The following is a 17,530-nucleotide window of genomic DNA, read 5'->3' on the forward strand; positions in this document are numbered from 1 at the left end:
CATACCCCCACTACGCTCAAGATCACTCCGTTCATCGACCACAATGGCTTGCCTCGTGGCGTAAGGAGAGAGATTGCAAGGCGGTCCGCCAGCAATTGAGGGGGAATGAGATTGACGCTTTCGCCTCCTCAACGAAGGCGGCTGTAACGCTCACTTTTGCCATCGCTAGGTTCCGGGGAGAGGTCAAGACTCTTCAAGCAGGAGAAGCAGTCGGGATATGCGTGGAGAAGGATCGTTCGAACATCGAACGTTGTGTGGTCCAGCAGGCAGTCCCAGTCGTTGGCGCCTTGAAGTCATTGTGTTCGAGTAAGTTTGCAATATTGATCATCAGTCAGACCGGCGGCGCAGCGTAGTTCGCAGGTCCCGGAGACGTCCTGGGTTTCATGATAGAGGTGTCTGCAAGAGGCTTCCATAGTCGTTGACGCGAGACCTTCGTCGCTCGCAAACTCGAACCAGCCTCCTGCAGAGCGGCTGTCGCATCAAGCACACCGCGTAGATCAAGCAGCAGACCGGTTGCTCGCCTGCAATCGGCAAAAGACCCGACGCTGTGTTTCGAGACTTGCGTAGAGCGTTCGCGGAAGTTCGTCGTTGCAAGGTAGCAGTCAGTGAACGCAGCGCGTGAACATGAATTACGCGTCAGTACGCGCGGATCGACGCACCACTACTATTCACTTATAGTCGTGAAGCATCATGGAGCAAGGGAGGCTGGGTGACAACGCCATGCTTCGTCAACCTGTCTGCGCTTCAGTGCTATGACCTTGAAGTCAGCAATGCATGAAGCAGATATTATCGGGGTCCACAGAAGTATCTCGCTTGAGCGGACTTGAGACAGCGCCGTAAAGAACGAGAAAGTAATGCCAATGGCACCCCATGATCGCAAGCACTCCGAAGACCTATCTCAACACTTCAGCAGCCTCCTCAACTCTGCCTGAAATTGCCGCTCAAACTCCTCCTTTCCTGGCAGGTCCTGATGGCGGCGGTACCAGCTCATGCCGCGGTCCTTGTCGAAGTTGCAGTCATTGAACCGAAGCACGTCCACAGCAGCCCGCCTGTCGACGACGGCAGCACTATTAGCCTCCAGGAAGTAGTGCCCGTCACGGAAGATCTGTCTGGCTAGGCTTTTCGGATCTCGAAGGGCCCCGATGCTGCAGTCGAAAGTCAGGGACTGGAGATTGGTGCACCCCGCCAGTAGTGTCAGGGCGCAAAAGTTCATGGCTTTGTGGATACCGCGTCCGTTGCCGTAGGCTTTGATTCTCATGTTGGTGACGTGAATGCGATGACTGCCTATGGTGGCGAGGAAGCTGTGAAGAGCGTAGGTGTTTTCAATGGCCAGATTCTGTTGGTATAAATAGCCGACAGCTTCGTCATGGATCTGCTTGCAAACGGCTAGTAGTGCCGGGACGAGCGTGACAGGCGCAGGCATGGGGGTCGAAGGCTGCGGTGACACAGGCGGCTGGTACCAGCGGTGATGGCGACGGCGCCTGGCGTAGTATGTCTTGCCATCCGCCAAAATCACGCCGCGGCTGACAGTGCGGCGATGGGCTTTCGTTTTCGAGACCAACGTCATGCCGTTGGGATCGGTCAAGGCAAGCTCGTAGACGTAATCACGAAGCTCCGCAGGCAATGATAGAAATGGAAAAGGCTTGACATTCTTCGCCCTAGCTGTCTTGACCGAACGGCCATTGGCTTTCTTTGTCGGCTTCTGCGGGCATGTAAGCGAGAGCTCTCCATCAGATCTTGTTTAGCACCATACCTTACGAGAGCCGAAGTCGAGATCTTCGTCATTGTCATGGGGAACGTATGCCGGCTGGGAGTCTGCATCAATGCCGAGCATCTGGTCGAGCTCGTCATCTTCGTCGAGGTACGAGACCTGTGCACGCTTGCGTTTCATCATCGTGGCCATAGCTGCTTCCGTGCAGATTGTATCGATGAAAAGATTGTAACGATGAAATTGATGAGAGTGACAGAGTTGAAGTGAAAGTCGACCACTCATATACCTTCCAATGTCGGCGCCATGCTGCCTAAAACACGAAGCTAGCGCGAGGCAACAACCCCCGAGCGCCTGCACTGCCACTCGCACCTTCCGTATCGACAATGTGGCGTGCCATATTGAATATAGCTATATTAGCTCGAACCCGGACGTATTGGAATGAAGGTAAGCCAGGGAGAGTCTCCGGACAGTCTCGTTCATGGAGAGAAGAGGAAGGCAAGTGTGAAGGTGAAGTCAGACGGCATTGAGGCTCGCCGAGCTCTGCCGAAACTCCTACCGTGAGCGCCTCCACCGGCTTTCATCTTATCCCCACCTCTCTTCCGACGCCGCTCGCATCGATCTGTAAACACCAGCGTGGTTCCAATCTTCGCATTGTTTTATTTTCCTACCTTTGTATGTTATCGGATGCAGTGATAAGATAGCAGGCTAGTATGATGGAATTCGCCTGTTCGTTGCCGAAGCTCTCAGGAGCCGGTGGTATCCAGATCCGGTTCGTGCAGACCTCACGTGCATTCAAACGGCACGCGAATCAGAGCAGATCTTTCAGGACCAGCGCGACCTTTTTACGAGAAGCTCCGGGCGGTGCGCCAGAGAAAGTACGTGGTCAGCGGAAAGTCTTCGACTCTGTGGATGAAGCCGTTGCCGACATCAAGTCTGGATCAACAGTCCTGAGCGCCGGCTTCGGATTATGCGGTACAGCAGAGACCATCATTGGCGCCATGGTGCGGCGCGGTGCCGACAACTTGCACTCACTTACCGCTGTCTCCAACAACGCCGGCACGGCAGTCGGTGGTGGTCTCTCGCCGCTTATTGCGGGCGGCCAAGTGACCAAGGCCATCTGCAGCTTCATCGGCAACAACAAAGCGTTGGAGAGCAGGTACCTAAACGGCGAGATTGCTATCGAACTTACACCGCAAGGTACTCTTGCGGAGAAGATCCGATGCGGTGGCGCCGGTATTCCGGCTTTCTTCACTCCCACAGGCGTCAACACTTTCGTGCAAACTGGCCAGATTCCCCAGAGACTCAAGGGTTCCGAGATTATCGAACCTGGCAAGCCCCGAGAGACCCGTATCTTTGACGGTAGGATCTACAACATGGAGACTGCGATCAAGGGCGATGTGGCAATCTTGCGCGCGCACAAGGTTGATGAAGCTGGCAACTGCCAGTTCAGGTACACGACACAATCATTTGCACCCCTCATGGCCAAGGCAGCCAAAGTCTCCATCGTCGAAGCCGAGCACATCGTCCCGGTCGGTGAGCTGAAATCAGACGAGATCGACCTACCTGGCATCTTCATCGACCGTATTGTAAAGGCCACTGCAGATAAAATGATTGAGTTCAAGACCCTCCGCAAGGAGGAAAATCTCGAGGAACAAGGCCAAAAGGACCCTGCTCTAGCCCGACGAAACCGCATCGCGAAGCGTGCTGCCAAGGAGCTCAAGCCCGGCTTCTATGTCAATCTCGGAGTCGGCATGCCTACCCTCGCACCATCGTACCTACCGCCTGACGCAAATGTTTGGATACAGTCCGAAAACGGTATCCTTGGTATGGGCCCCTACCCTACCGAGGAGGAGCTCGACCCGGACATTATTAATGCAGGCAAGGAGACCGTCACGCTCGTACCCGGTGCCAGCACTTTCGACAGCAGCGAATCTTTTGGCATGATCCGTGGCGGTCACGTCGATGTCAGTATGCTCGGTGCTCTTCAAGTCGGCGCAAACGGTGATCTTGCAAACTACATGATTCCAGGAAAGGTGTTCAAGGGTATGGGTGGTGCTATGGATCTTGTCGGCAACCCGGATGCGACGAAAATTGTTGTCCTGACCGATCATGTCGACAAGAGTGGCAAGCCGAAGATCGTCCAGAATTGCACCCTCCCGCTTACTGGCGCTCGCGTTGTCAGCACCATCATTACTGATCTTGTAAGTCTGACCGTCGAGCGCGTGAGAAGAAAGTATCGTGCTGATAAGCTTGCAGTGCGTGTTCGATGTTGATCGCAAGAAGGGGGAGTTGACTTTGATCGAGCTTGCGCCAGGCGTGGAGCTCGACGAGGTCAAGCAGAAGACAGGCGCCAAGTTCAACGTCGCGGAGAACCTTGGCAGAATGGAGTAAGTACTGACATCGAAAGTTGCAGTGGCTGTACAGCAATTCTTGTACATTTGACTGTATATATCAAAGCTTCGCCTTGGGCGTATCAAGCCCCGGTGCAAAGCTAGTACCTTTCCCACCACCGATCGCCTCAATGATACTGTCGACCTGTTCAAGCAACCAAAGGCTGCCCTCATTGCTAGCCAACCACTTACCACCCTGCACCTCCTCCTCCGCCTCGGCACTGCCATCCTCATAAGCTTTACGTAGTCCGAAGACATGGCTCACGACTTGCGGTCCCACGCCCGTTTGTGTTCGTAAGCAAGCAACCGCCACGATGGACATGAGTACACGGCCGATATCGGGGCGGTTAGGGTCGTTGCCGCCGGGGTATCCCGGGTCGGAGAACAGCGCGCCGTATTCGCCTTCGATGATGAAGACGGGTAGATCTGGGTGAGACTGTCCGAGTTTGGCGGTAAGCTTGTCGGTGAACGGGTGGTAAATGCTGTTCCAAAGCCAGTTGCCACGCTTGAGAGTCTCATCTATGCTTTGCCGAGACAGGTGTCTGCATACATACCGTCAATCACAATGGGTTTTCAGGTCAACTGGTCTCTGTTGGCTTACCGTCGTGGTTTTCGCTTCCTCAGCTCGCTTTGAACGTCCTTCGGTAGGCCGTCAAAGAAGGCTCCCAGTGAGTTGATGGTACGAGGTACCTGCACGACGACCTTAGTTTTGGCTCGAGGCACTCGCACTCATCTTGCCATCAAAGCGTACCCCATTGAGACCGATGCACTTCAGGCCAACTTCACGCATGAGCTCGGCCGTCCAAACACCGCTCTGCGCGCCTCTGCTCTGGTTTGCAGACGTCGCCAAGCCGTACAGCTCAAGTAGCGACTGCGGCGAGTTCATGGTCATGGTAACAGCAGTCTACTTTACGTCAGCGGATGATCGTACTCTAGAGTGACTGCATCCATACAGACGCTGTAAGCCATGCCGGCAAGCCGACTTGCTTTGACCTTGCATCTTTGGCTATCTTCTCATAGACGGAGGCAATGTGCCTTGGAGCAGTTGTCGTATTCGGTCGAGCGTGCGCGGCATTGATGAAAGCCTTCAACGGCTCCGACAACTTAGACATGCTTCTTTACCATACTCAAACCTTCACCAACGACAAGCAAGGGAAGGTTGATTCAAATGCAGTGAAGGTATTGCTTGGACTGGTTAGATCGAGCCATTGGAACATGACGTTCGCCGGAACTCGGCAATCAAACTGCCGAAGACGTTTCCTATTGGACGGCATCTCTTGATTTTACTTCACCTTCTACATTCACTGGTAGTAGGGTAGAGTTCATTTGTTATGTATAGAGAATGGCAGAAAAGTTGTAAGGATGCCCTAAAGATTTAACAATTAAAAAGCAACTTTTCTGCACTACGTTGCCAGCTTTATGACGGGAAGCTCTGCCATATGCGTTTTGGCACTCCCATATGGCACCAATCTGACCTCTATGGTATTACCCAAGCACCTCTTCTTGTCGCCAACTGGCGGATAACCTGGAACACTCCCGAAAGCAAGGTCCCAAGCGATTTCGCATCCTAGCGCGGTCATATACCCTGGCGTCGCATCTGGCGCGAAAGCCGGATTCGCAAGCTTATAAGAGGCAAAGGTTTTGTTATGGCCGTGGTAGGTCAATGTTGACGGATCGATCGCAATGCTCCACGCAGATGTATTGTGATACTGCCAGTCCCGACTTTGAGCCGGAGCGTAGTTTGCGTCAAAGTAGGTATTGGGGTTGTTGTACGGTTTCGGCAGTGTCGATGTGTTGGTGTTCTCAACTTGCAAGGCATACAACAACGCACCCTTGTAGACAGCAACTGTGTCATTCTCGCGCGGCTCGGTGCGGATGTCGCTAACGAGGGTGTACAAGACAGTCGAAGTACCCTTTGGCAAACTGAGCTTATGAAGTCCACTGTCAGGGTCTGGCGAGACGCAAGTCGTCGAATCGGAGTTGACCGCAATAGAGGATGCTGAGCCAGCCCATGCGGGCACACGAACGTAGAAGTCGAAGGGTGCGGCGGCATTGATGGTGTAACTGAGCGCGTCCATGAAAGGGTACGCTGTCGTACAGCTCACAGTCACTTTACCGCTAGACAATGTCGTTCTCGCGGCACCTGGGCTGAGCAAAGCGTGAGCAAAACAATTGTTGCCAACCTTGACGAAGCTGTTGGAGAGAAACTTGGGCCAGCCTTGTGGGTGGTTGACCTACATATCCATGTTAGCATCGAGACGGCAAGAGTCATCAGGCAACTTCGGTGCAGATTGAGGTGAGAAGAATACCGTGCAGCAAGGGTAGTTTGGTTCTAGCCCGAAGGTCTGCCCCCAAGTATTGACATTGTAGAAAGGCGTATTGGTGAGGTTCTGGGCATACGGTTGATTCGGTTCTGCCATGTATTGGTGAGCCCACCAATCCGGCGTCAACCTATTCGACCACGTTAGCGTCCGCCACTCCGAGAAATGATTAATTCGTGTAGAAGCTTACAAGGCAGGCAAGCTGTTAAATGCCGCAAGCTCCGCTCGATCGGCATAGTAATTGGTGCCGAGCGCCTGATAGAGGTACGACAACGAGTACATCGTCTCAACAGATGTACAGAGCTCCGAGCCAGAGTATGGGGCCAATCCCACTAAGCGTTCATCTGCAAGCACCGTGCCAGAAGACGCACCGTGGTACTGCATTGTCCAGTTGACGCCGTCCATCGCGGTCTGCACCAAGCTGTCATTGTGCGTGAAACGACGGACGACTGCAACCGCCTTCAAGCCTTGAGCGACGTTCACGCCATGCTCAAAGGGATAGTTGGCTTGCGTGAGATTGATACTGAGGATGTTCAGATCGTTCTCCATACCTTGACCTGTACAGTGACGGATGTAGTTAGTCCTCATCCATTACCCGCGCAATTGTAGACAACCCACCGAAGTACGCTTGCTGGTTGTACCAGTCTTCCCAGTTCAACCCTGCTTGGTGGAGGTAGTTCATGTTATCAAGCAGTAACTGACTCTGGTTAACAGGGTGGTGCTCAAAGAGCCACTGCAACGTTATCATCATGTCTTGACTTCTCGCCTGACCCCACGAGTACCCGTCCGCTGACATTGGGTCGCCGTTGTGATATATATACCCTGTGTAGTCGTCCGCGAGCATATCATGCATGAGGGATGTGAAGTTGTGCAAAGCGGAGACGATGGGTGTCGTCCAGGTCTTGTTGGCTTCGGCCAGCTGTATCAGACCCAGACATAACGGATACCTTGCCCAGAAATTACGATCTGTCCCAGTTTCTGGTCCAATCCAGCCATCGCTTGACTGGCGTGACAGTACGATATGCGCAGCCGAGTGGACTTGGTCTTTCAGCCTCGCGTTGTTGAGGCCATACGCTAGAGGCACCAGTCCGTTAAACCAGTAAGGAAAGCCTTCGTTAAGATTGGAATACTCCTTCTCTCCACCCAGCCAGCTGGAGTGCGCGACATAGTTGTAGAAGTCATGTTCGTGGCCAGCGAGACCGTCACTCATTAAACGCAACTGATCCTTGAGCCATCCTTTCGGCGAGATAGAACCAAGCGGAAGTGGTTTGAACACAAGCGGGACAAGCGTGGTGATTGTCTGCTGCGCTCCCACCAGCGCAGAGGCCGTGAGGAATGCAGGCAGAAGTAGCGCTAGCTTCATGGTCATGCCCTCGAAAACAGATGCGAGAAACGCAAGAGAGGATGAAGATAATGATGGGCCGTCATTGTTGGCCTCGAACTTACTTCTAGCTCTCCAAGGCGTGTTCACTGCCTGCGGAGAACGATCCCCGCCTCAGGCCAGTGTTGGTGCAGGGCTGTGGCAATGCATTCCATTGCTCAGCGGTAGTGCCAAATGAAGGACCGATCAGCGGGTACATGAGACTGCAGGTTGGTGGACACCCGAGAAGGATCGCTCTACGGCGTTGCATCATCGTCACATACCTCGTGAGCACTCAGACCTCGTATTCGAGGAGGGTCGTAAAGCTCTGTACAATGGACAGAGCAAGCTTGTCGCCGGTAGAGAGGAGGATGGAGGTTGTGTTAAGAGACTGTCGGCAAATGAGGGAAGTCGCTTCTTCCCGCACCACCACGATGGAAACATGAGTCAGCAAACTCAGCAGCCTTCTGCCTTTTCCGGTTCGTTGTACTCGAGGCATGAGGGTTAGCGGTGCCTCTTCGAAAGATTCATGGAATACGCAGAATGTCCACCTTCCCAGCTGGCTGCGGAACACGAGACATAAGCTGTCTGTGACAATGAGGTTTCAGCTTCGTGACATGGAGCGGTGCTTGTACACTATACTACAACGGTTTCGCTTGAACGCAGCCAGAAATCGTCTACAACAACCGACTTAGAGCATACCTCTACGCCATGCGCGATTGGCAAGCTCCTCGATTTCCTTGACCTCAACCGGCCCCTTGACGTTTTCGTCCGCCAGACTTTCAACAACCGCCTGCGCGACGACATCAGCCTGTAGCGGCTTCGCACCTCCAGCGCCCATGGCCCATGTGAGATTGCCACCTGTAATGCTGTTCACTAGAAAGCCGCCATAGGTCACAGCAGCCATCGGTATAGTGAAGGTCCGGCTACTGTCGTAGAGAAACCCAGGTCGAATGAAGATATTCCGCATCCTTGGAAATGTTGAAGTAATGGTTGATTCAGCTTCTCGCTTAGTGTTGATGTAGCGTCCTGGCAGTATTGGCGCACCAGCCGCGGCGGAGATGTAAGCGAAAGAAGCGACCTTTGCTCTGTCCGCCTCCCTGGCAAGCACAATGGCGGAATCTCGGTTCATGAGCTCGTAGGTCAGTTGGCCATCTTGCTCACCGGGCTCAATTGGCTCTCCATCTTGTCTCTCGAGTGGGTTGACGCTGCCTCCTCGTTTGGTCGAGGAGAACGCTCGTCTTAGCCCGGAGACAGGCGACTCCTTTCCAGTAAGTACACCTTTGTAATCTGCCTCCAGCAGTATACCCATGCTGTGTACCACGGCATCTGCGCCTTCCAGATCGGTCTTGTACGTATCGGGTTGTAGAATGTTGGCTGACCGCCACGTAACCGACTTTGACCACGGCGGTGCGGTTTGATGGGAAGACACTGACGGCCAATTTGGCTCCCCGGAGCGGCTGTTGGTCGTAGGGTCAGTATGACTGGCGACTGCTCAATCAATTTAGAGATTGTCTGCATACCTACCTAATCGACGTCACATCCCAGTCTCGTGCTACGGCGGCTTTGCAGATTCTGCTGCCTAAGAAGCCGTTGCCTCCACAGACGACCAGTTTCTTCTTTGCTGCAGCTGCGGCCATCGTGACTCGCGGCGTTCAAGCGATACGAGCTTATACAAAGCTACCCTTGCTGGACACGATGTGGGAGCTTGCATGACGATCTGACTGTCGGGTAGATCCGGCGCGTGTGCCTCGGTGGTCTCGTTGCCATGCTTCGCACACCTCCCATCATGCAACGACATCCCAGATTACCTGTTCAGGGTCAGCAGGCGCGCAACGGTCTACGTTTCCGCCTCTATAAACTCACGCCTGGTACACGGCTACCTTAGTAGCGGAGGGTCCTCGTCCGAGGGTTCCCACATATCACACATCGAGCCCGACTACTTCCATCTGAGCTTTTCCGGCCAAACGAAGATCTACGTGGTTTCATGGCTAACTCCAAGGTCATGACGAGAAACGCGATGTGCAGTGCTGTATCATTTCAAATGTTCCACCTTCCTTAGTCTCTTGAAGCCTGCTTGCACTCAGAAACATTTACAAAGAACAACGCACGCACCGTTTCTGGCTTCCCAGCAGTCACTCTGCAAAGTTGGCAACGTCAGCGCACCAGTGAATGAGGTATGTGTAATGGCGGCAGTAGCCGACGGGCACTTGAGGGCAAACTACTGAAAGTCCGCCCTTATCCTTGTATGCTATGCTGTCTCTCCATCATCACGTCCGTGCCTTCCTCTCACACCCGCATACCATTCCATAACAGCAATGCGCCCCTTCGGATACTTTGGCGCGCCTGCAGGCTCTTATTGGCAAACGCCACGACCTTGGAGCAACAATTTCGTACCCTACCAGCATGCACATAGTTTAGACCTAGGACAGATGTCCAACACATCAGCCGAAGCACAGCTCAGTGATTATTATCCATCGTCTTGTGCGCCTTACCCATATGTAGGCTATCTACGGGCGCTGCAACATCCGCGAGGGCCGGCATCATCTCAATTCGGCGGACATACTTCCGGCATGCATCCATTTGGCGGCCGGCAAGGATACGGTACCCAGCAGGCCAGCCAAGTGCAGCAAGACCGGCAACAGCATCGAGGCTTTGTCGGCGGTAGTTCGGCAGGTGACAGCAAGAAGGCCTGTCTACGCGCACACAACGACGCTCGAGCCCAGAAACGCCTTCCCGCCCTCGAATGGTCCGATGAGCTAGCTCAGCATGCGGCACAATGGGCGCAAATGTTGGCTAGCAGGGACTCCGGTATGCAGCATGCCGGAACACGCCAGGAAGGAGAAAACCTTGCCTTCGCAACCGGCTGCGGTATGGCGTTTGAGCAGGCGATACAAGCCTGGCTGTCGGAAGAAGCTCACTATGATGGCGGAGCGGTGTCTGCCGCTAGCTGTTCCGGCGGCTCCGGCATGGCGACTGGGCATTACAGTAAGTTGATGTCAGTTCGCAATGCAATTCGGTCTTGCTGACGATCATATGTAGCACAGCGCATGTGGAAGAGCACCACCCATGTTGGGATGGGCAAGGCGCAGTCAGCAAGCGGGTCATGGTATATTGTCGCCCGATACTCACCACCAGGAAACTTTATCGGTCAGAAGCCTTACTAAATGGGTTATTGCTTCATCCCTCGGATTCAGTGCATAACTGCGATAGGGTAACGGAGTTTGGCGGAAAGCAATGGGGGTGCAGCGGCCGATCTTTGTTCGTTATATGTACTGTACAGTATGCTTTACGCGTAGGCAATAGTGCCGACACGCCACTCCGAAGAGCCTTCATCGAGCATATATCGTCAATCATGCTAGTGTCTCTCCTGCCTTCCATCACGGAGCCATAGGGAGCGCGTCTTCCGCTTGAGGATTTGACCGTTCGTCTGCTGATCGATAGTCGTTACACCGTGCCTTAATCGAGAACACAGCTCCGGTCCGATAAAGACGCAACAGTCTCCGGGGGGACGGGTTTGTCTCGCTGCACGAACGCCTTAGGCAGGTCGTCAAGACTCACAGCCCGCCCAGTCCTTCTAACGTCCAATCGCGTACGTGGGTCGTCGAACTTCAGCTTGGCGACTCGCCTCGCTTGACTCGCTTGTTGCGCTCAAGCCACTTCCTCTTTCCAGGCCGGGTTTCAAAGTGTGGTGCAATCGTCGAGACGTCCTGTCCAGCTCCAAGCATAGTGCTACGCATCTTACTACGATACGCGTCGACTGTCGGTCCTAGTGTTAGCGTGATCCTGCCTACCGATGGTAAAACCAACTCACGTGACCGTTGCAAGAAAAGCGTCCGCCCGTTGAAAGTTCTTGCCTGACCCCAGGCCATCCGGTACCCAAGTTCGTTCAGCGCGACTTCTTTCGCTCTCCGGCCTTTGGTCATGCGAGGCACTGGAAGCTCCGTTTCACTTCCATCCAGCAATGGCACCTTGACGTATGTCTTGCCCACTACTTGCGCTGATCCGTGCGGACCAACTGCTTGGTCGTCTTCATCATCCCAACGCTCCCGCCCCGATGGTGAGACTTGCCTCGGAAAGTAAGATCGCGGAAAGACGGCGTTCGTCCGCAGATGCGCGTCTGGCATGTCGTCCATCTTTACTTGGTCCAACATCACGCGTACACGCACCCTCGTGCCACGTTGCTGGTCTTCCACCAGAATAAACTTGCGTCGCTTACTCTCTGGCAAATCACCGAAGAGAGCGCGTCGGGTGCCTTCATCATTTTCCTCCTTCACATCCCTTCGCGTAGTGGCTGGCATGGCAAGCGATGCCGCCTGCGGGTGCATTGGATCTATAGCATTGTGAAGTGTAGGAATAGAGGAGGAACCTGGAGCTCCGGGTTGCTGAGGGTAAGTCGGATAGAAATTCTGCGCATATCGTGGAGCCGAGGCCGAGGACGGTGATGTCAATTCATCAGCAGAGGGTGGCGCTTGGTGATGGTGTGCCGGCGCACTATTGTTGCTATATTCATTGCCGCCTATAGTGAAAGAGATTGTTAGCGGTCGATCATCGTAAGCGAGATTGTGGTGTGGCAGCAGGGGTGCGGTTGCGTAGCGAGGCACAAACAAGCCGGCCAGCGTATAAGCAGCGAAGTAACAATAAAGCACAAGGAGCAATACAGGGTATATGTGCGTGCAAAGAAAAGCGATAATGTACACAAGGCATATACTGCTTGGGAAGCCTCCTCTTTCGGCGCTGTAGCTGTGCTGTCATGGGAATCGTACAGAGGGCGTCCAACTACAAATGGTGAAACATGCTGGAAACATCATCACCACCACCAGTGTCGCTGTGATGATGATGATGTATTGGGGACAGCCCCGAGCCAAGGGTGCTTGCTCGAGAAGGCATACCTTGTGGTGGTAAACCTGCGCTCGCAGGTCCAGAAGGTCCCGAGACCGCTCCCGGCGTCAATTGCGCCTTCCGGTTATGGATCTTAGCCATGCGCCGCACTCTCCTGCTTCGTAATCGTACGTCCTGGTTACTGTTGCGCCAGCTGTCGACTGCACGCTGGATGAGGCCTCGCTTCTCGCGTAAGACTGGATTTAGTTGCGCAAGCGCCCAGCCCACTGTGTTGCATTCGCTCTCGTAGTGCAACCGGTTTCCCTTATACTGTTCCTTCCCAACGCAAGCGCGTGGGTAGACACAATTGCTGGACTTGAAGTCCGAAGGGAGCTCGTCAACGTTCACGGACTCTACATCGCATCGAATCGTGTATTCCATCTTGACGCGGTCGCGTGAGTACTCGAAAGCGATCCATTGCACGCCGGTATTGTCCTGACGTACGACGAGCGGTGTTGTGGCCGGAATGGGTCCAGGAGCTGTGAAGTATAAGCAAACGGACCGTGAACAGAACTTGGGATTCCTCACCTGGACCGGACGGCGTCTGAGGCGTTGCGCTGGGTGCCCCCATGACCGAAGGCGTCCTGGTCATGGTAGATTGAGCAGGCTTAGTGTCAATCATGCTGGGTTGGGGATGACTTGGCTGTGACTGCTGTTGTTGCGCCATGGGTGGTTGCGACGGCTGATGTGACATAAGGGCACCAGGAGCGGAGGTCATTGACGGATGCGAATGTGATGCGGCTTGGTGCGGCACATACGGGGACTGGTGAGGCATGGAAGGATACTGATAGTACATGGCTTGCGCCATTGGCGGCATTTGGTAGAGAGGACGTCCATGGGCGTCGGTCTGTGGAGAATGTATTGATGCTGGCGAATTCGACTGTGGTGTCTGATAGCTTGACATCGGCGGATAAGGCTGGCGGCTCATTGCCGTTTGGGTTGCCATGTCGTTGGGCTCTGGCAGACGTGTTAGCCCAGAGTCAATAAGATCGTCGCATGGCCTTCAGAGCGCATTTGAGAACGGGGCAAGGCATTTGTGAGCGGGAAGGGCGCGGCTCACCCGTCGAAGCGTAGCTACCGGCTGCACTGTTAGTGCTGTACGGACTTGGGTGTGCTCCGAAGAAGCTGGTGTCTCCGGGATGTTGAGGATGGATACCAGGAACAGAGCCAATGTACGGAGACTGATGCTGCTGCGACAGGCTGGCGGATGACGAATGTGGCGATATATACGACGCTTGAGATGCTCGAAGGCCGTGCGATTGATGGGATGTCGGAGGCTGATGTTGCTGGATCAATCCCACCGATCGTGGATGTTGAAGAGGTTGAGGTGGCGGAAGAGCCTGCTGGCCGGCATTGGATGCTTGATTCTGAAGTCACGATTCAATCAGTTCTATACTCGAATAACGCGAGTGTTTAGTTGTCGCGCGTATGAGGCGTTTGTTTGTTGCAGTATCAAGGTCACGGATCCTGGTCCGGGCAGGACGGGAGTAAGAGAAGTGTACCACGGGTCGGCAAGCCCACGGCGACAAGGGCAGGGAAGACGAAGAGATGTGATGGGAGCTGTCAGCCTGCAAGTGTGTCTCGGAGGGGTACGGCGGGGGAGGTTCTCCACAAGCTGTTCATCAAAGCTTGACATTCTTTTGGGTGCTGATCAAATGTGGCGACAACGGTAATGAAGTGCCATGGACAATCCAGGAAAAGCCTGGATGCACAGAAGATGCGTTGTGCGCTTTCTGCTGTGCGTACTGGCATGGTGAAGGCGGGGCGTGAAGCAGAGATAAAAGATCATTTTGCGTTGTGCTTCCAAAGCTTCGGCGAGCGACAGTCTGAACAATGCAAGGGAACATGGATGATGGCGGCACTGAGGCTCGAAGCGACAGGGGCCGGCAGTGGAGCAGCGGACGAGTCGGAGAAAAAGGGTTGCGTACCATGCCGAGAGTCCCGAGTTGTAACGGACGGAGAGGCGATCAGGTCTGGCAGTAGACGCAGATAGAGCAGCAACGTTGTGCATGCAGACGAAGCCAAGGGTCGTCCAGGTCCAGGGTGAGCGCCGATTGACACGCCGGCGGGCTTTGGTGCTTTCGTTTGGCGTGCGCAACGGGCGCGCAGCGGATGACAGGGTTGCAGGAGCGAAGGACGAGGGTGCGTTGGGCTAAAGGCAATTGAGAAACCGAACAACTCACCTCGCGCGCGCGTGTACCTTCCCCTGGATACTTATCGTAACTGTCCGCTGGCGGTGCGCGTCGTGATGAGGCCATTGTCAGGCCGAGGGACCGGTTGTAAAAGGCTAACAACAACAGCCGTGCGTGTTGATGATCGATCATCTCAGCTTCGGTAGCGTGCCAAGGCTATGGTGTTTCAGCTAGCGTGCGTCGAACCGACCCAAAAAGCTCCGCACTTGTCAGTTCAACGCGGATGCAGGACCACCACCTCCATCTCCCCACATAGACAGGCCTCGCAATACGATGCACTATTGCTCACGCCAGTCCACCAATCCTTCTGTCAACATGCATATCTGACAATTGGTTCTACATCCATCGTGTTGGTGCCCTTCGCGCATCAGGCTTCAAGATAAGGCTGACGGTGGCCGGCACGCTAATATGCACGGTAAATGAAGGCTGGCACGCATCTGTCTTCGCTGACTGCCTCACAATGCGGCGACAGCCACGATAGATTTGGGAAGAGTTTCTGCACAGTGCACAGTGCGTGATACAGCCTTACTATCTTTCGGACGGCAATGGAAAGTGGACTTGGAGGCCCAACCGCAGATCGTTACTCCCTTGAGAAACACGAACCAATCGCACTCACTGCTCGCATCGTGACCTTTTCCCTGATATTGGGCCTCGGTTGTGTCGCTCTAGTGAGTAGTAGGTGACATAAAACTGTTGCAATCAAGCAACGCTCTCGTCTTTGACTTTGCAGCGGCGCGTTGTTTCAAGCAACGGTTTTTGTCGACAACGCAAGCTTTGCATTTAACGGTCACTAGCGTTGATCCACTCTGCCGCAGATGATGGTCACTCCTGCCGTCTCCACAGCTCATCTATCGGAGACTCTGGAATGTATGTGTGCTCTGCGAATATGATCGCGCGATGGAAATCTGCCAATGGACGGAGCCTGTGCGTCTCCTGCATTGCAGGCTCACCCGGCTTACCCAGACTTTCCTGCATCAACATAAGATTGACCTTGTGTTCCAATGCACGTCCGCGGTGCTAGCGTGTCATCGCTTATGGAGCCAATCCGAGCTCGACATCTATATGGCTAGAAGCTACAACGCAGGTATACTCGAGATCGCCTCGGTCTGCCTTTTGCGGGTCCGGACATCGGTCCAGAAGCAGTTGACGAGCGATCAACATATATTTGAACTTATCAGCTCTCCCGTATGAATGGCTGGAGCAACATGGCCGTCTTCTGCCAACCAGACGGGATGGTCTCCGTCCCCGGTACGATGTGCGAACAGGGGCATTGCCATTTGTGGAGAATGCCTGTATCTTCGCCAACGGCGCCCATGTTGCAGACCCGAATGCTGCATGACTGCTGCCGAAGGTCTGCCGCCCACTTCCGACTTCGTCGTTTGATTCGATCTTACTGAAGTGTAAGCGCGCCGGGGAACAGCAACAGCTTCAGGAGAGTCCAGTCTTGTTTCTGCTACGGAGCGATCAGCATGCAATGGTGGTGTGATTGTAGAAGCAATGTCGACCTGCGGGAAGACGCCACCCGACCTGCTAGTCTGTCTCGGCAAGTGATCTCTCAAGCCTAGCACGTGGAATCCTGGCAGGCCACTTCGCTATCGAAATCCATCCCGCAGATTCCCGCCTCTTTCTGATTCGCATCTGTCAGCAACCTAGCGACGGTGTGTATCCGTCATTAATCGTAGGCGGAGTGCAAGGTGTATTGTCCCCTAGTATAAGTGCAATCTGATGACCATAAACCTACATGACATAAAGGACCTACGTGTGACAATTCCGTCACGGAAGTTGAAGTTGAGCCTATCTCGCTTATGACACCGCAGCAGGAAACGAGACAGCGCTAACCGCTTTGCGGGATCGTTGCAAGTCAAAGACAGCCGTCTGGCAATATTCACATGCTCTTTATCAGGTGGAAGGCTGGTCTCCTTTGCGGCCTTCGTGCCGGCCATCCGGTAACCTATCCGGATGCGAAGACTGGCGGCTCAGCGATACCAAAGTATCGATGCGACCCTTGGTGGCACCGTGACAATGAACACAATGGCGAATGCAATCGTCTCAACTCCAATCTCCTTTGGTGTACATGCGGGCCTTTACGACTCTTGACATCATACGTTGTTCTTCGTGTGACTGATTGACATCCGCGTTGGCGGTCCCTTTTCCACCATCGTCGTCTCACCGTCAAATGTGCACAGTCAGTACTCCGGCCGTGGGCGGAGATCGTCAAGGGTGCTCACCACTGCAAGGAGTTGGATAATAAAGCCAAATATACACATTGGCGAAGGAAGATCTGCACTTCGATGGTGGAACATAGGCATGACTCGTGACCTGTCCCTATCCAGGAGAGCAGCACCGTCCTTAAGGTTCGGCGGTCAGTCACAGACTTGCAGCCCGACGGGACCGCTTATATACTTCCGAGGCGTCAAGCTTCTCAACGGTTATCATCCTTATTATGACGGGCGCGCAGGTTCGAGGTCAGTTGACAGCCGTTTCGAAGTCAAATGTAGTGCAACGGCCCTAGACGTTTCGATCGGTTGTGCGTGATGCAGGACCACGGCTTGTATATACCACGCTCGGCCGGACAGCGGTCTCGGAGTTTGCAGACAGCTTGCACTGCATACGTGCCTGATCCCAGGACTCATGACTGAGCGAGTATACAAGAGAGTAGCGCAGCCTCTTCAGCA

The 17,530-nt window shown here is 54.1% G+C and overlaps 10 protein-coding genes across 10 annotated transcripts; 4 read left to right on the forward strand and 6 right to left on the reverse strand.

The window, feature by feature from the left end:
- Positions 1-898: 898 nt before the first annotated feature.
- On the reverse strand, positions 899-2,108 carry BAUCODRAFT_141386 (uncharacterized protein; the record flags this gene model as incomplete). The annotated part of the gene is made up of 3 exons (XM_007680777.1): positions 899-1,702; positions 1,754-1,905; positions 2,081-2,108. 3 exons carry the CDS (start codon positions 2,106-2,108, stop codon positions 899-901), a joined length of 984 nt encoding a protein of 327 aa, XP_007678967.1.
- Positions 2,109-2,200: 92 nt separating this feature from the next.
- Positions 2,201-4,132, forward strand: BAUCODRAFT_216969 (uncharacterized protein). Its single transcript, XM_007680778.1, has 2 exons — positions 2,201-3,912; positions 3,968-4,132. The coding sequence occupies exons 1-2, from the start codon at positions 2,422-2,424 to the stop codon at positions 4,100-4,102; spliced, it is 1,626 nt and encodes a 541-aa protein (XP_007678968.1). The 5' UTR covers positions 2,201-2,421; the 3' UTR covers positions 4,103-4,132.
- On the reverse strand, positions 4,104-5,288 carry BAUCODRAFT_36453 (uncharacterized protein). Its single transcript, XM_007680440.1, has 4 exons — positions 5,055-5,288; positions 4,853-5,005; positions 4,703-4,791; positions 4,104-4,643 (listed from the first exon to the last, which is right to left on the reverse strand). Exons 1-4 carry the CDS (start codon positions 5,211-5,213, stop codon positions 4,163-4,165), a joined length of 882 nt encoding a protein of 293 aa, XP_007678630.1. The 5' UTR covers positions 5,214-5,288; the 3' UTR covers positions 4,104-4,162.
- Positions 5,289-5,504: 216 nt separating this feature from the next.
- Positions 5,505-7,785, reverse strand: BAUCODRAFT_74673 (uncharacterized protein; the record flags this gene model as incomplete). Its single annotated transcript, XM_007680581.1, has 4 exons — positions 5,505-6,335; positions 6,411-6,552; positions 6,613-6,979; positions 7,041-7,785. 4 exons carry the CDS (start codon positions 7,783-7,785, stop codon positions 5,505-5,507), a joined length of 2,085 nt encoding a protein of 694 aa, XP_007678771.1.
- Positions 7,786-8,291: 506 nt separating this feature from the next.
- Positions 8,292-9,442, reverse strand: BAUCODRAFT_94015 (uncharacterized protein). The gene is made up of 2 exons (XM_007680779.1): positions 9,310-9,442; positions 8,292-9,242 (listed from the first exon to the last, which is right to left on the reverse strand). Exons 1-2 carry the CDS (start codon positions 9,420-9,422, stop codon positions 8,474-8,476), a joined length of 882 nt encoding a protein of 293 aa, XP_007678969.1. The 5' UTR covers positions 9,423-9,442; the 3' UTR covers positions 8,292-8,473.
- A 579-nt stretch (positions 9,443-10,021) lies between these two features.
- Positions 10,022-10,949, forward strand: BAUCODRAFT_158619 (uncharacterized protein; the record flags this gene model as incomplete). The annotated part of the gene is made up of 2 exons (XM_007680780.1): positions 10,022-10,770; positions 10,825-10,949. The coding sequence occupies exons 1-2, from the start codon at positions 10,101-10,103 to the stop codon at positions 10,947-10,949; spliced, it is 795 nt and encodes a 264-aa protein (XP_007678970.1). The 5' UTR covers positions 10,022-10,100.
- A 444-nt stretch (positions 10,950-11,393) lies between these two features.
- BAUCODRAFT_26212 (uncharacterized protein) lies at positions 11,394-13,609 on the reverse strand (the record flags this gene model as incomplete). Its single annotated transcript, XM_007680363.1, has 3 exons — positions 11,394-12,530; positions 12,589-13,142; positions 13,192-13,609. The coding sequence occupies 3 exons, from the start codon at positions 13,607-13,609 to the stop codon at positions 11,394-11,396; spliced, it is 2,109 nt and encodes a 702-aa protein (XP_007678553.1).
- A 382-nt stretch (positions 13,610-13,991) lies between these two features.
- On the reverse strand, positions 13,992-14,931 carry BAUCODRAFT_36457 (uncharacterized protein). The gene is made up of 2 exons (XM_007680441.1): positions 14,166-14,931; positions 13,992-14,030 (listed from the first exon to the last, which is right to left on the reverse strand). Exon 1 carries the CDS (start codon positions 14,672-14,674, stop codon positions 14,315-14,317), a length of 360 nt encoding a protein of 119 aa, XP_007678631.1. The 5' UTR covers positions 14,675-14,931; the 3' UTR covers positions 13,992-14,030; positions 14,166-14,314.
- Positions 14,932-15,656: 725 nt separating this feature from the next.
- On the forward strand, positions 15,657-16,585 carry BAUCODRAFT_36458 (uncharacterized protein). Its single transcript, XM_007680442.1, has 2 exons — positions 15,657-16,308; positions 16,361-16,585. Exon 1 carries the CDS (start codon positions 16,061-16,063, stop codon positions 16,250-16,252), a length of 192 nt encoding a protein of 63 aa, XP_007678632.1. The 5' UTR covers positions 15,657-16,060; the 3' UTR covers positions 16,253-16,308; positions 16,361-16,585.
- A 44-nt stretch (positions 16,586-16,629) lies between these two features.
- Positions 16,630-17,073, forward strand: BAUCODRAFT_217301 (uncharacterized protein). Its single transcript, XM_007680781.1, has one exon. It carries the CDS (start codon positions 16,745-16,747, stop codon positions 16,982-16,984), a length of 240 nt encoding a protein of 79 aa, XP_007678971.1. The 5' UTR covers positions 16,630-16,744; the 3' UTR covers positions 16,985-17,073.
- The last annotated feature ends 457 nt before the right edge of the window (positions 17,074-17,530 follow it).

This window comes from Baudoinia panamericana (assembly GCF_000338955.1).
Source record: "Baudoinia panamericana UAMH 10762 unplaced genomic scaffold BAUCOscaffold_10, whole genome shotgun sequence".
NCBI classification, from domain to species: Eukaryota; Fungi; Ascomycota; class Dothideomycetes; order Mycosphaerellales; family Teratosphaeriaceae; genus Baudoinia; species Baudoinia panamericana.